At 37.6% G+C, this 13,265-nt stretch overlaps 2 protein-coding genes across 2 annotated transcripts in view; one reads left to right on the top strand and one right to left on the bottom strand.

Annotated features, from left to right (window-relative positions):
- cd276 (CD276 molecule) overlaps nt 1–4,716 on the bottom strand; it is a 79,037-nt gene extending 74,321 nt beyond the window's left edge. Inside the window, exon 1 of the mRNA XM_085365400.1 lies at nt 4,535–4,716. The gene's annotated coding sequence lies outside the window, so the exon portion shown is untranslated. The remainder of the gene's footprint in view (nt 1–4,534) is intronic.
- A 3,760-nt stretch (nt 4,717–8,476) lies between these two features.
- Nucleotides 8,477–13,265, top strand: part of ubl7b (ubiquitin-like 7b (bone marrow stromal cell-derived)) — a 5,846-nt gene continuing 1,057 nt past the window's right edge. Inside the window, exons 1-8 of the mRNA XM_085352783.1 lie at nt 8,477–8,514; nt 8,915–9,116; nt 9,273–9,392; nt 9,486–9,571; nt 12,533–12,617; nt 12,706–12,763; nt 12,851–12,984; nt 13,155–13,204. Coding sequence (XP_085208909.1) covers nt 8,942–9,116; nt 9,273–9,392; nt 9,486–9,571; nt 12,533–12,617; nt 12,706–12,763; nt 12,851–12,984; nt 13,155–13,204 — 708 coding nt within the window. The 5' untranslated portion in view covers nt 8,477–8,514; nt 8,915–8,941. The remainder of the gene's footprint in view (nt 8,515–8,914; nt 9,117–9,272; nt 9,393–9,485; nt 9,572–12,532; nt 12,618–12,705; nt 12,764–12,850; nt 12,985–13,154; nt 13,205–13,265) is intronic.

Below are 13,265 nucleotides of genomic sequence, written 5' to 3'. Positions count from 1 at the left end.
AGTTGACAGGAAGCAGCCAAATCATTTTCTCCACTCCCCAGAGGGAAACACTTTGTGAGGACTAAGTACAGCCAGACAAAACTATCTCCTCCTTGTCTACCTCCACTCTCCTATGCATGAAATATTTATAAGATACTTATCTCAGCTAGATTGGTAAAGGTCATTATTTGTATCTGTATTTGCTGAGACAAAGCCCTGATTTTGCATCTTGGATAAAACTGAAGACTATTGTTTTTTCCCCAAAGAAAGAAAGTCACTGTGATACAACCACAGAATATGAACTAGTGGTGTAAAACAGTGTAAAAAACACACAAGTTAGAAAGCACCACTTTGTTACATTTTTTGTTACATTTTGCAACTATTGTACACACAATCTCTAGGTAATGCTTTCTTGAGATAAACAATATTGATGAACAATATTTTGGCTATTAAAGCAGAAAGGAAACTGGTATTTTGTGGATTATAATACTACATGCGTGAGTAATTCTCACATTGTTAACAATGTTAATAACAAAAAACGGTCAATTATTTAAAAAATATAACTTAATTGGACAAGGAAAACTGAACTTTTCATATATGTTTGTGGTCAGAAGTTGACATGTGCTTATCATGGGCATGAATATAAGGGTTATTTGGGGCTTTTAATGATTTTGTTGAACCAATTCTTTTTCCAGAGTGAAATGATTGCACAGCATGCATCTTTAATTACTTAAAAAAATGTATGCCCATGATAAGTATACGTAAACTTCTAACCACAACTGTACATTCTGTAGATAACTCCCATTGCTTCGAGTTAAAAACATCTAGGTAGAAGGAGCAAAAGTCATAAAAGGCTTCTGTAGGTGAAACTGTGGAAGGATCCTTAACGGTTGCCTGCAGCTGCTTTCGTCTCCCATGGTCTCTCATTTGGTCTGGTTTTGGAGGCGTACGACCACAGCATCAGTTGTTGACCTCAGCTTTCCATCTCTTTCTCTCTGGCTATCGTGTAGCTCTCCTGAGCAATGCGAATCTGCCTTTTGTTGCCCCTTTCTGCACCCGCTGACATCCCAGTAGAGACTGTGGGCTGGCAGGGGCCAAATGACTCTGTTTCCCGCAGTATCCCTCGCTTTTTTCATTAAAAGTTCACTCCAAAGTTTTTAAAGATCGAATAAATCACTTGTAAAAAGACACCCTTTAAAGTTAACGTTGGTGTATTTAAATAATCTAGATAATTACTGACCAATATAATCACTGCTTTTGCCACATCCGGGTAGTCCTACCTCGATGCAACTTCTTTGAAAACACAGAAAATTAGCTCAGGGCTTTGTTTTTTTCTTTTATACCACATGAATGAGGATTATCCAGGATTTATAGCAATCACTGAGTGTGATTCACTGCTTTGATGAAAACCCTGAAAATCCAGGTATGACTGTAAGCTGGGCAACGCCCTACCACTCACCACAAGTGATAAAAGTTTCTGGTGGATCATACAAATCTACAAGTTCTGGAAATTTTGCGTTATGTTTTGCATGTGCAAACACATTTCAAAATTGGAAAACAGCTGATGGATCAAATGTTTTGTTTTAGTGCTATGAATCATTTCATCATGTAGCTCCACCTCATGGCTTAGCCAAAGCTTTTTCCATGAGTTTCCATTTATGGCTTCAGCAGAGAGGATGTGGGCCGGAGTGCCGTTTCATCGCATTTTCCACAACAGCTCTGCTCTCCACTCCAGACTTTCTGTATCACAATGTGAATTTTTCTAACCTTAGAGACACTGAATTCTTCACAGCAGCGAGACTCAACAATGAGAATAAATATTCATTGAATAAAAGAGCAGATGTGTATTGTAGCCAGCATTTTTCCAGCTTTACCTAAATATATTCCTAATGGTAGCATGAACTGTAGTCTGCCAACACACCAAACCACAGTCTGACTCAGTCTGTGCAGCCCAGACATCAGGAAGCCATCAAACAGATTTTACTGAATGAGTCACATTGCTGACCCCTTACCAGCTTTTGTTTCTTTCCTTTTTCAATTTAAGATTTCGTTAACTAAACTTGCATGTCACAAACTTTATATAAGAATACAATAAAGCTTAACTGTAGGAAGTTGCAGTTGAATATTATCCATTACCATCTTACATCAATATATAAAAAGTACTGCCAGCTTTTTATTCAGGTTTTGACATTTAAATTATTTTCATGGTATTATAATAGTTAATTGACAGCACTGTCATAAGACCATATAAATGAAAAAAAGAAAGGGGTTCAAAAGCTTGCTTGACAGCAAAAAAAAAGCTCAAATTTCTCTTAGTGATTAGTTGTAAGCTTTTGAGTCATAATTGCCCTTTTATATCATTTTGACACTATATGTTAAGGACTATTAAAGTTCTTATTGAGGTCAGGGGAAAGGGAAATGATTCTTGAGATGTCACAGAACATTAAGATGAACAATTTTGCCCTGCTCATTGTACCATCACTCTATTCTTTCAAGTAATCTCCGTTATAGTGGTCCTCTTTCTTTACTACTACACTCTTGAATCCAAGATATTAAATCTTGACTCACCTTTCTGACTGAAATGTCTGATTGGCATAAAGCATCGTTACCAAGCTCCTCAAATCATCTGGACCATCATTCACCTTACTCACAATACTGACATTTTTTTAACCTTAAAGACAAAAACAGAGCCCCTGAAATTTATATAGAGGCATAACTAGATTTTACCTGAGTCCTCTTAGGAATGACTGGATTCCTTTAGTCAAATCATTTACAGCATTACCTAATAAAAGTATAATATAACATATAATTCGCTCATCAAACTGAAAAGCATATCTTAAACTTTAAAAAAGGGCTTATGGCTAAGGAGCTGTATAAAAGTTTGACTTTTACTACTGAATGCCGAATTTAGTTTTCACTACAGCGCCACCTTGAGTCTCATACTAGTGTTCAACATGTAATTTAGTGACGGCTATGAGGCAGGGGTATACATCTGTATGAATCGATATTTGGCTCTTGGTAATCTGCAAAGTTTAGAGAAACTTTTATCTTATGGCATTCTTGATATATGCTGCATGTGGATTGGCATGGGGAAGCAAAACAAGAACTAAAAGAAGGTAGCGCACCTGTAAAAAAGACTAAATAAGCTCATCCCCTAGCCAGCTCTTTGCTTTTTTTTCAGTGATCAGTTTTCAGAGAGAAATATCCTGAATGATAAATTCTACATCCTCCTGCTTCCCACGGGTAGATCTACCTGCCTGCTAAGCGCAGCTGCACAATCAAGTGACAATTGCAGGATGACGGCAGGCAACATCCTCTTTGTACCATTCCTGTGGCTTCCAACCTTCTAAGCTTGTTTTCTTTAAAGAGCAAATATGCCGACTTCAGAATCAGAATCAGAATCAGAATACTTTATTGATCCCTGGGGGAAATTATTTTATTGCAACCTCACTTTCCTGACTGTCATCCTGCTGTGACATCCAAGAAGTTCACTCTAGAGAAAAACTTATCCTTCAAGTTTTGCATTAAGAAGCAAAGATTAGGAGAAAGCCTTGTCTTTCTATGGTAGAAATATGAAGCCCCAATCTGTCTTAGAGTACAGATTGGTGACCAATGTAATCTAGGATAACCTGGTTTGCCACTTTATGCGTGCAAGCATTTTTATCCCCCGCATATTGAGATTTGATTTGTCTGATTTGGTTCTAGTTTACAAAAGTAAACACATACAAGTCTCATAAAAATCACATAAGAGATCTGTACTGAAGCAGAACAGCGGCTGAAACAGCAGTTAACAGTTATAACAGTTAATGGAGGAAATATTTGAGTGTAAAGAGACCTCGCACAAAAAAACTTTAGCCTTTATTTAAATTTATAACAGGGGTGTTAAACTGTATTCAAAGTAAATAAAGTATATGTGTTCTTAATATTCAAACCTTTAGCCTGCATAGCTTGTTTGTGTGATTTTAGGTTAGATATATCAAATTATCAGTCTGGTAGGACTTTTTAGTACTACCAGGGTACTATTTACCCCACATGTAGTTTGTTTGAATCTAGTAACGGTAATATAACACGGGCCTCCATCGCCACAGCTCAATCAAAAACACAAAGAAAGAAAATATGAGGAAACTGGAGGAAGATATTGCAGTAGTAAGCAGCTTCTTTATGAATGTTACTTTATTTGGAACTACCGTTAAATGCAATGCTCACTTTCTATCAAACGAGGGCGCAGTCCGTTTAATTCATAAATATGAGCTTTTTAGCTCCATTTTTGATAGAGTATACGGTCTAGCTTAGTAGGCCCACGACTTGTTTAAAAGGTAAGCTACAAACATCTGTACCAGACGTGTCTCTAGACCCGGTGAACAGAGCAGACTAAGCCTGTTTAAGTCAGCCATAGCGCCTCCCTGGTCCGACTTCGTGGAGTTTCCCTTCTCCCCAGCTGTTGCTCGTCTTTTAAAATAACCTAAGTTTCCCGTTAGCTTTTTCACTATGATACAAACAAAACATGCCGGTTAGCTGGTGCTTTTGCCCCCAAACACTATGTATAAATGCTTACCATGACAAGAGGGAGAAACTTGAAAACCACCAACCCTCCAGCGGAGGCGACTCTTTTCTCTGTTCAGCGCTGGCGGTGTGATTTTCCAGAGCAGTTCATTCCTCTTAGAGCAAAGCACGGCTATAACACTTTGTTTTGACGCTGGATAAAACTAGAGGGCGTTTTTCCTGAGTGTTTGGGTATGTTCCATTGATTTGGGACGGGGAGCTCTTCACAGAAACCACTCCTTGCTGCTTCGTCCAGCAGTGATGTCATGCTGACCCCCATCCCCCAGTTAACCATTTAGTGTCGTACCTTTTTTCCGTGAACTCATCGACTTTTCTTGCCACGTTACAGTATTTCAGGATAAATACATGGTTTGACTGAGTACTTCCAAGTCCAAGTGTGTGCAGATCGTATGGTCCTAAAAGGTATGGTGGCCCTAATGTGGTAAAATGTACATTTTTTTAATTAATAGGTTAATAAATAAATAAAATAAAAACACACACACACACAAATAACGAAAGAATGAATTGTATTGTGCTTGGCAAATTTTTGTTTTCACCCGGGGATAACACAAATTAATGTAAATCATTTTTGGATGCTTGCAATTTGGTTGCAATTTCAAAACAACGCCACTGAAAAAAAGCCCCCCACACACTGGCACCATCCATGTGCCGCCTAAACAGGAAATTATGGTTCAGCAGTGCTAGTGCACTGGACATCTGTGGTAGTCTGTGAAGAGCTACAAACAGTGTCTGTTGTCAGATAGGGGTTGTGTCAAAAGTATGATACTCTTGCTTGTGCTGTTCTTGGTCCATCAGCCAGCCACAGAGACAAAAACGAAATAAAAATAATGGAAACTGTCCACTGCAGCCACTGTCTGCAATATTCATACAATGTTCAATTATTTGTAATATCTTTGATGGGTTTTTTGTGCTTCTTCCATTCTTGGTGGATTCTGCTGTTTTCTTCTTTTTCTTTTCCCTGTTCTGGTCAGCATTCGACCTATACACAGCACTACCCACATCCAGCAATCTGCAGTTGAGATTGTGGAGGACTGCACTGGAGCACTTTTAGGTTGATTGAAAACCCTTCTCCATAGCCAAATACATATGGAAATGGACACAATCATGGTGCCATAAATTAAGCATTATTTGGCACACTTTTTTTCCCCACATGCAGTCATCGACTTTTCTTTCCACATACAGCATTGCTGTATTTCATAAAACACAACATTCAGAACAAAACAACACAATAACAGAGGGGTGTGCTACAAAGTGATATTAATGGCTTGGCAAATTAATTTCACTTTGATCTGCTGACAAACTAAAGTTATGGGCTATGGGATGGTAAAAATGTATCTTTAAATTGATTAAAGTTTGACATTTCAGAGCTCTAATGTGCAGATGTAAAAAAAAAGAAAAAAATATAGTGGTATTTAGAGTGCGCTCAGTGATAAATATACATATATATATATATATATATATATATATATATATATATATATATATATATATATATATTTTTTTTTTTTTTTTTTTTTTTTTTTTAAACTGGAATTAAATGTTTACCACTCTTCATGTAAATTGTTAAATTGTTAAAGCCCAAGATAAACTATTTTATACAGTATTAATCTTTTGTCTCATTTGCAACATGATTGCATTTTACTGTTATATTTTAGATGTTCTTTATTGATTTTTCATCACAATTTTATCATCATCATCTGCTAATGTCTCTTATTGGAGCAGTCAGCGCTCATAAGGATCATTTTGTGTGAAAGAAGAGTTATGCAACCCATGAAATGCACTTTTTCTTGTGAGCAAGCACAGAGCCTGAAGCAAAAAGCCTAGCTTAACTGAGAAAGTTGATAACCGCTGTCATGATACCCATCATATCCAGCTGGGTTTTGAATTTTGTCGAGCCAGCTACGGCAAAGAAAGCTTGGTTGTGTTGAAATACATTTATAGTATACCCTTCAGGAGAAAACAAAATTATTTGTCAAAAAGCTTGAAATTGGGGCCTAGATGCAGACTGAGAAGGCAGGCAAAGTAAACACACACAAAACGCACCTTTAGTAGCGAATGGATCTCATTCGCTACTAAAGGTAATGTTTTGTTTGTTGCTTCGATCCAATTCAGAAATGAAAAAAGTCCACAAACATGCAAGAATAAGAGTGGGAAACACACTAGAAGGATAAACATGCATGGTGATAAAGGCTGAGGAGAAGACAGTAGACTTTAATATACATAAGGGTAACCAAGAGAAGTGGACAAAGCAGAGTAAGCACACAGATGATAAAAAATAAAGACAATGAGACAGGAGTGTAAGCAAACCTAAACACAAAACTTTAGAAACAACAAGCAAAATAAGACAGAAAGAAATTTCTACAGAGGCCAGACCCACACAGACACCTAAGAGCTGCTAAACAATGAGGGAAACTGGAGTGAAAGAAAGCTGAGAATGTGTCGATAGTTGTGCACATTGTCATTTGGTAGGATATTAGCAGCAAATACAAGCAATGCAAGGGATAATACATAAAGGTTGTTTTTTTTGTATAAAGGGTATAATTTTTTGATAAAGTCTATCAATGATTGCAGAACTGGTGATAACAAGGTGATTACAGAAGTGTATAATTTAATGGTATTAGCAGCAGTAGGACTTTTTTTTTCCAGTTATTCCCCGAAATTTGATTTGCATTATAATACAATCCTGATTTTATGAACTTTAAAAAGCATGTTAAAAATTTTCTTTCCCCCTTCCTTTTCCTTCAGTGACAGATTAGTAATGGATAGGTACAGCTACAGAGAAACAGGCTGACATATTTCCTGTCAATTATGTTTTTCACAAATGTTTACTCGTTAATTGCTCATCTAAAGTAATTGATTAGCTACCCAAGGGCACTTATTGCTCATTCAAAGTGGCCACTTACACTTGTCTAGTGGTTTATTGGTAATTCAGACTAGTCTTTTAAATGTTGTAGCACATGTTAACCAATCAAATCAAGATTTCTAGAAAATAATTGGCTCATTTAATATAATCTATTATTCATAGTATTGTTTACCTTTGTGATAATAGCCCATAGCCCATCCCTGTTTTGTGAGATGTTGTTTTATTTGCTTTGTTGATGTTGATTTTGTGATATGGAAGAATGTCATTATTAATCTGCTTTATGCAACAGACATAGATAGTGACCGATGAATTTACATATTAATGATTCCTTATATTAGAATATTTGCATGTTTGTTTATTCCAATTGGTAACACTACCAGTTCCCTCAGCAAGGCTCTCAAAACACTTTCCTCACACCTGGAAACAATATTCAGAGTTTTACATGTTTCTGTGTAAAACCTTCTTTCAATACTGCATGTAAAAGTGGACTAATTAACCATTCAGTGCAGTATATACTGCATGCACTTTATTGGACAGTCAGTCCAATATAGTTAAGTCAGCCTCATCAGAAAACAAAGAAAATATAATATAAAATATAATCTATCCACAGCTGTTAACACAAAGTCATTAATAATCTCTGTCATTAGTAATCTCCATATCAGTAAACTGATGCCCATTCTCTGAATACTGATTTCAGAGCATGAAAGCCCATTTTGGTATTAAGTGAATCCCTACTACAGCGATCAAGGTAGTTTTAAAAAAGTGGTTTACAAAAGGTTTATCAGTTGAGGGCTGGGGAATTTTGGACTGATTCCATCTTGGACAGGTAGGATATGAAAGTCATTCTATGTGGTGTTCCCACAGATGACGTGGGATAGAGATACTGATGTAACAGTCTGACCGAGAGCTAAGTTGGATTAGCATTTATTTTTCATTTGTGTGTGTGTGTGTGTGTGTGTGTGTGTATTAAAGAGTCATCACAAATATTCGAAAATATATCTATGAATATCACAGAAAAGTGAAAACTCCTTCGTTTGGACAGTGGACGTAAACGCAACCTAGACACGTGACTAAAACCAGGAAGTGAATTCAGTGTCAACAACAAAAGGGTGAGTGTGCAGTTATTCGTATAGAGTTTTAGTTTTATTCTTAGTTCTGTAAGGCTCAGTTATTTAAAAAAAATGTTTTAAATCACCCAAACTAAACGGCATGAAAAGTTTAATTTAGAAAATTCGGCATGCTTCGTGAGCAAACGCTAGGCAGCTAACCGGGTCGAGTGGTAACGTGATTCATTACAACCTCGTAGAAAAGGTAATCGTCAGGTAATAGCGCATTTTGTCGTGAGTTCCTCCTGTGGATCATGGGTCTGAGGTTTATTTTGTGTCAAAAAGACCTGCCTTATCTTCACACTGAAGCAGAGTGAAGTGTAATATTATACTGTTAGCTAACAGTGTATATGTTGTGGTCTACCCCACTGTGTTAAGCTTGTGTTCTGTGGACTAATTGCAGGTGTGTAGGGTTATTAAACAGGAAGAGATGACCTCGTCAGAATGGAATCTGTCTTTGAAGCTGGTTGATCAGCCCAAATCTACCTTCCACTTCCCGGAGATGATGCCAGGTGATGTTCCACCTGGAGGATACAGGGTCGCCACCCTGAAACAGCTTGTTGCAGCTCAGTTCCCAGACTCCATCCCAGACCCTGAACTAATAGGTACACCCAAAAACCTCCACTGTTAAACTTGGGTTGATATGAGACCTTGACATACAGCATGAAATGCATGCTTATTGTTCATCATCCTTTAGCTGTCAGTGAAATCTGTGCATGTCTCTATGTGAAAATCTCACCACTCTTCTGTGTGTTTACCAGAGTTGGTCCACTGTGGACGCAAACTTAAAGATGACCTTACACTGGATGCCTGTGGGATTCAACCAGGATCCACCTTACACATCCTCAAAAAGACGTGGCCAGAGCCAGAGAGTAGTCCAGGTCTGTGTGTATGCATCATTTAAGCTTAAAACTGTGTTTAAGCTGTAAATGACATTGAACGTGTGAATCTGAATGTGTGTTTGTATTTTCCAGAGCCAGTAAACAGGGTAACTGCAGCAAGGGAGTTCAGGGTGTTTCATGCTGCTCTTCATTCTCTCAGCTCGGCCTACAGGGACTCGGTGAGTAGAGGAGAGGAAACACACTGACGGTAACTGAGCTGCTTAGGATTTCAGCTAATGTTTAGTGAGTGTTAAAAAGAACTTGATTCTTCATTCACTTCTTATGAGATTTCTCTCTCTCCACAACAACCATTTTGGCTAATATCTAAATTTTGTTTGAGGAAAAGAAGAATCAGAGATCTTTTGCTTGTTAGGCAAATGTGTAAACAAGCTGCTGTTTCAGCAAGGCGTGAATGCTGTTATGCACAGTATATTAGATTAGTTAATGACTTTTAAAATTAACATTGGTTTTCCAGTGTTAGTCCATGATGTGTTAACTCTATTTGAAGTAAAGTACCGGAATAAGAAACTCATTTCAGCACCTGCAACTGACGCATGCAGTAGAATGGGACCACTGAAGGTCACTTTGAGTCTCATGTCTTGTCCTGAAGCTATCATTAGCTTCTTTACTTTCTATCATTAGCTTCTTTACTTTCCAGAGCCCTGCCATTAGACAAGGTAGTTCATCTTTCAGAGAAAAGTACACAAGTGTTGACATTTTGTGTTTTTGAAAGACATTGTACTCTTCCATTAATGACAAGTATGCTTAAAACAGTTGGCCCTAAATATGAACCACTCAGCTGGAAATATTTTGTGGTGGTTTCACAGCTGCTTCTTGTGCTTTTTTTTTTATTATTATTATTATTTTTACAGTGATTACATGCCTTGAACAGACAGAAGTGTAGTTCCAGAAAAGAAATGTTGTTTTGTGTTGAGTTAAGGGAATAGTTATCAAGTGAAAACATGAATCAGCTGTAAGAATGGAAAAACAAAAATCATTCATAATTCATTGGCTTAGCTCTTTATTTTTCTTTTTTTTTTTTTAGGCCATGTGGCTTCACAGCTTGCATAAAGTTATTTGACACAGGCACTAAATTTTATTTTTGTCATGCCTTAAACTAAAATAAATACATAAATAAGTAAACAAATAAGCGTTTGTCCTTGACCATGCTGGAATCTTCTCCACTGTCCTTTGGATGATGTCACATCTTTGTTCAGTGGTGTTTACCTCTGATTGCATCACCCTAGTTGCATGTCGGAGCTATGGATAAACAGACCCCAGGCCACTAGGAGCTGCTTTAAACATAAATGAGTTTAACTGTTGCAGCCTTTGCAGCATTCAATCTCAGCAACATTACAGCATGTTGGCTTAAAAAAAGATTGGACTAGGTGGATTCTACATAAACTGGTATAAATAAGTCACTGCTATTGATAGTGCACTATATGAACAAAACAAGTGTGCCACATATGCATTACAAGAGCTGCTTGGCCTTGGTCCACTGGAGCTCCAGGGGCACCTTATTCAATTATTAAATCTTTCCCCCATAAAGACAGCATTTGATGAACTCCCCGTACCCTTAATGATGAGTTTTCTGACACCCCAGAATAAATCTTTTTTTTTTTTTTTTTTTTTTTAAGAGATGTTGTTTAACATCCATTGGAATTGTTTCTGGGTTTTTCCAAGCTGCACAGGCAGAGACCAAACCCAGTAATCTTGTTCTTTAAGCAGGCCTGACATATGGCAGAAGCCATTCACTTCAGAAAAACAAGTTCAACCGTTACTTATAGTGACCTTTAGAATAGAATAGAATAGAATAGAATTCAACTTTATTGTCATTGCACATGCACAGGTACAGGGCAACGAAATGCAGTTTGCATCCATCCAGAAGTGCTTTAGTGATATCCTTTCAGTCCTTTCAGGGAGTAAAGAGTTATGAAGTGTTTGCCCCAGTTCTTTGGTCCATATAGTGTAGCTCATAAAAGTCAGGTCAGATGATACAGTAGGTCCTGTAGATGTATATAATCAGACGTACTTGTTAGTTCACATGCTTTGGGTGCTGTGTTATGGCCCTCAAACATCATTGCTATCATCCTCAACTTGTCATTTACATTCTATATAATGTACTGTATTTGAACAACTAGTACTTGCCCATGCTACAGTATTGCTTGGCCTGTTTGTACTTTTTGGCATACTGATAGACTGCATTGCCACGAGAAAAGTGAAACAAAAAAAAATCAGGTTAATAGATGTTAACCTATAACATCTACAGTAGATTTAATAGATGTTGTTCCCAACAAGCTCATCTATAACTGGAAGGTTGCCGGTTCGATCCCCGGGCTCTCTGTCCTGGTTGTTGTGTCCTTGGGCAAGACACTTTACCCTACCCTACTGGTGTTGGCCAGAGGGGCCGATGGTGCGATATGGCAGCCTCGCTTCTGTCAGTCTGCCTCCACCAGTGTGTGAATTTGAGAGTGAATGAATAGTGGAATTGTAAAGCGCTTTGGGTGCCTTGAAAAGCGCCATATAAATGCAATCCATTATTATTATTGTTATTATTATTATTATTAGTATTATTATTATTATTATTGTAGTAGTAGTAGTAGTAGTAGTAGTAGTAGTAGTAGTAGTATTATATGCTAAAAATGGGTAATTTTAGCCAATTGCTAACTGGTTGCTAGACATGTATAATTCAACTTTTGAGGCTATAAATGAGATGTTACTGGCATGAAAATAAAACAATAAGATGCTTTCATGTGGCTAAAAACAGGTTTTTTTTAGCTCATTGCTTGGTGGCTGCCAAGACACTTGATGACATAATATATCATGAATAATACTACAATTTAGTCATTTTAGTTTGCTAGTTGGTTGTTAGGCAACAGGATGATCTTATCATCTCTGATATCGATTATAAACTCGAGGGTCCTAAGATGCACCCTTGTGCCAAGTTTGGTTACTTAAACTCTTGATGGTCTCTGAGGAGTTTGCGATCAAAGAAACAAAGCTAACCCTAACAGAGAGGCAGAAGTTTCATATGTTATCGTAAGAAAACACTAGTAAATACCACAGCTGTTACTGTAACTGCTGCTACATCACCACTTCTTCTTCTGCTACTATATTTATTGTCTTTTCCCCTCTCATAGGTCTATAAAATGCTGACAAACAAAGAGTCTCTGGATCAGATTATTGTAGCCACACCTGGACTCAGGTCAGACCCAGTTGCTCTAGGTAAGGTCATTCTGAGTTTTATGAACATCTTTAAGCGGGTTTTGTTGTACCATGCAAATAGTAACAATTTCCTTAAATCCACACTCAGGAGTTCTCCAGGATAAAGATCTCTTTGTACAGTTTACAGACCCCAACATGTTGGATGGGTGAGTATGGCTTTCCTCTGATTTCAGCTCTGTTATGACGCATAATATTCATGTACAGTGCGGTGGATGGTTGTCTGTCTCTCATAGGTTAATCAGTTCACATCCGGCCCTTGTCAATGCCATCATCCTGGTCCTGCATTCTGTGGCAGGCAGTATGCCCGCTCAGTCCAGTGCCAGCTCTTCTCGCAATGTATCAGCCAGTTCATACAGCGATATGCCGGGTAAGCAATATAACTGAACTGAAGGAGGAGCATATCGATAAAGTAGTTCCAACTGCAAAATCATCTAAAATTCATTGTGCTGTTTCTTCCTTTTAATAATATTGTGCGTGTTTCTTTTAAGTGAATGTCCAGGTTATTAATCAGACAAAGCTTTTTGTGTTTTTTGGCAGGAGGCTTCATGTTTGAGGGCATGTCAGATGATGAGGATGAATTCCAGTCTGTAAGTCAATACAAAACTGCAAAGATCATGTATAGAAACACTGATGCCGTGTGATGTTTAA

This window comes from Diplotaxodon limnothrissa, linkage group LG1 (genome assembly GCF_057381915.1).
Source record: "Diplotaxodon limnothrissa isolate DT_005_m linkage group LG1, D_limnothrissa_male_GT1.1, whole genome shotgun sequence".
NCBI classification, from domain to species: domain Eukaryota; kingdom Metazoa; phylum Chordata; class Actinopteri; order Cichliformes; family Cichlidae; genus Diplotaxodon; species Diplotaxodon limnothrissa.
The sequence above is the reverse complement of the archived record's forward strand: the minus strand, read 5'-3'. Positions and strand labels throughout refer to the sequence as shown.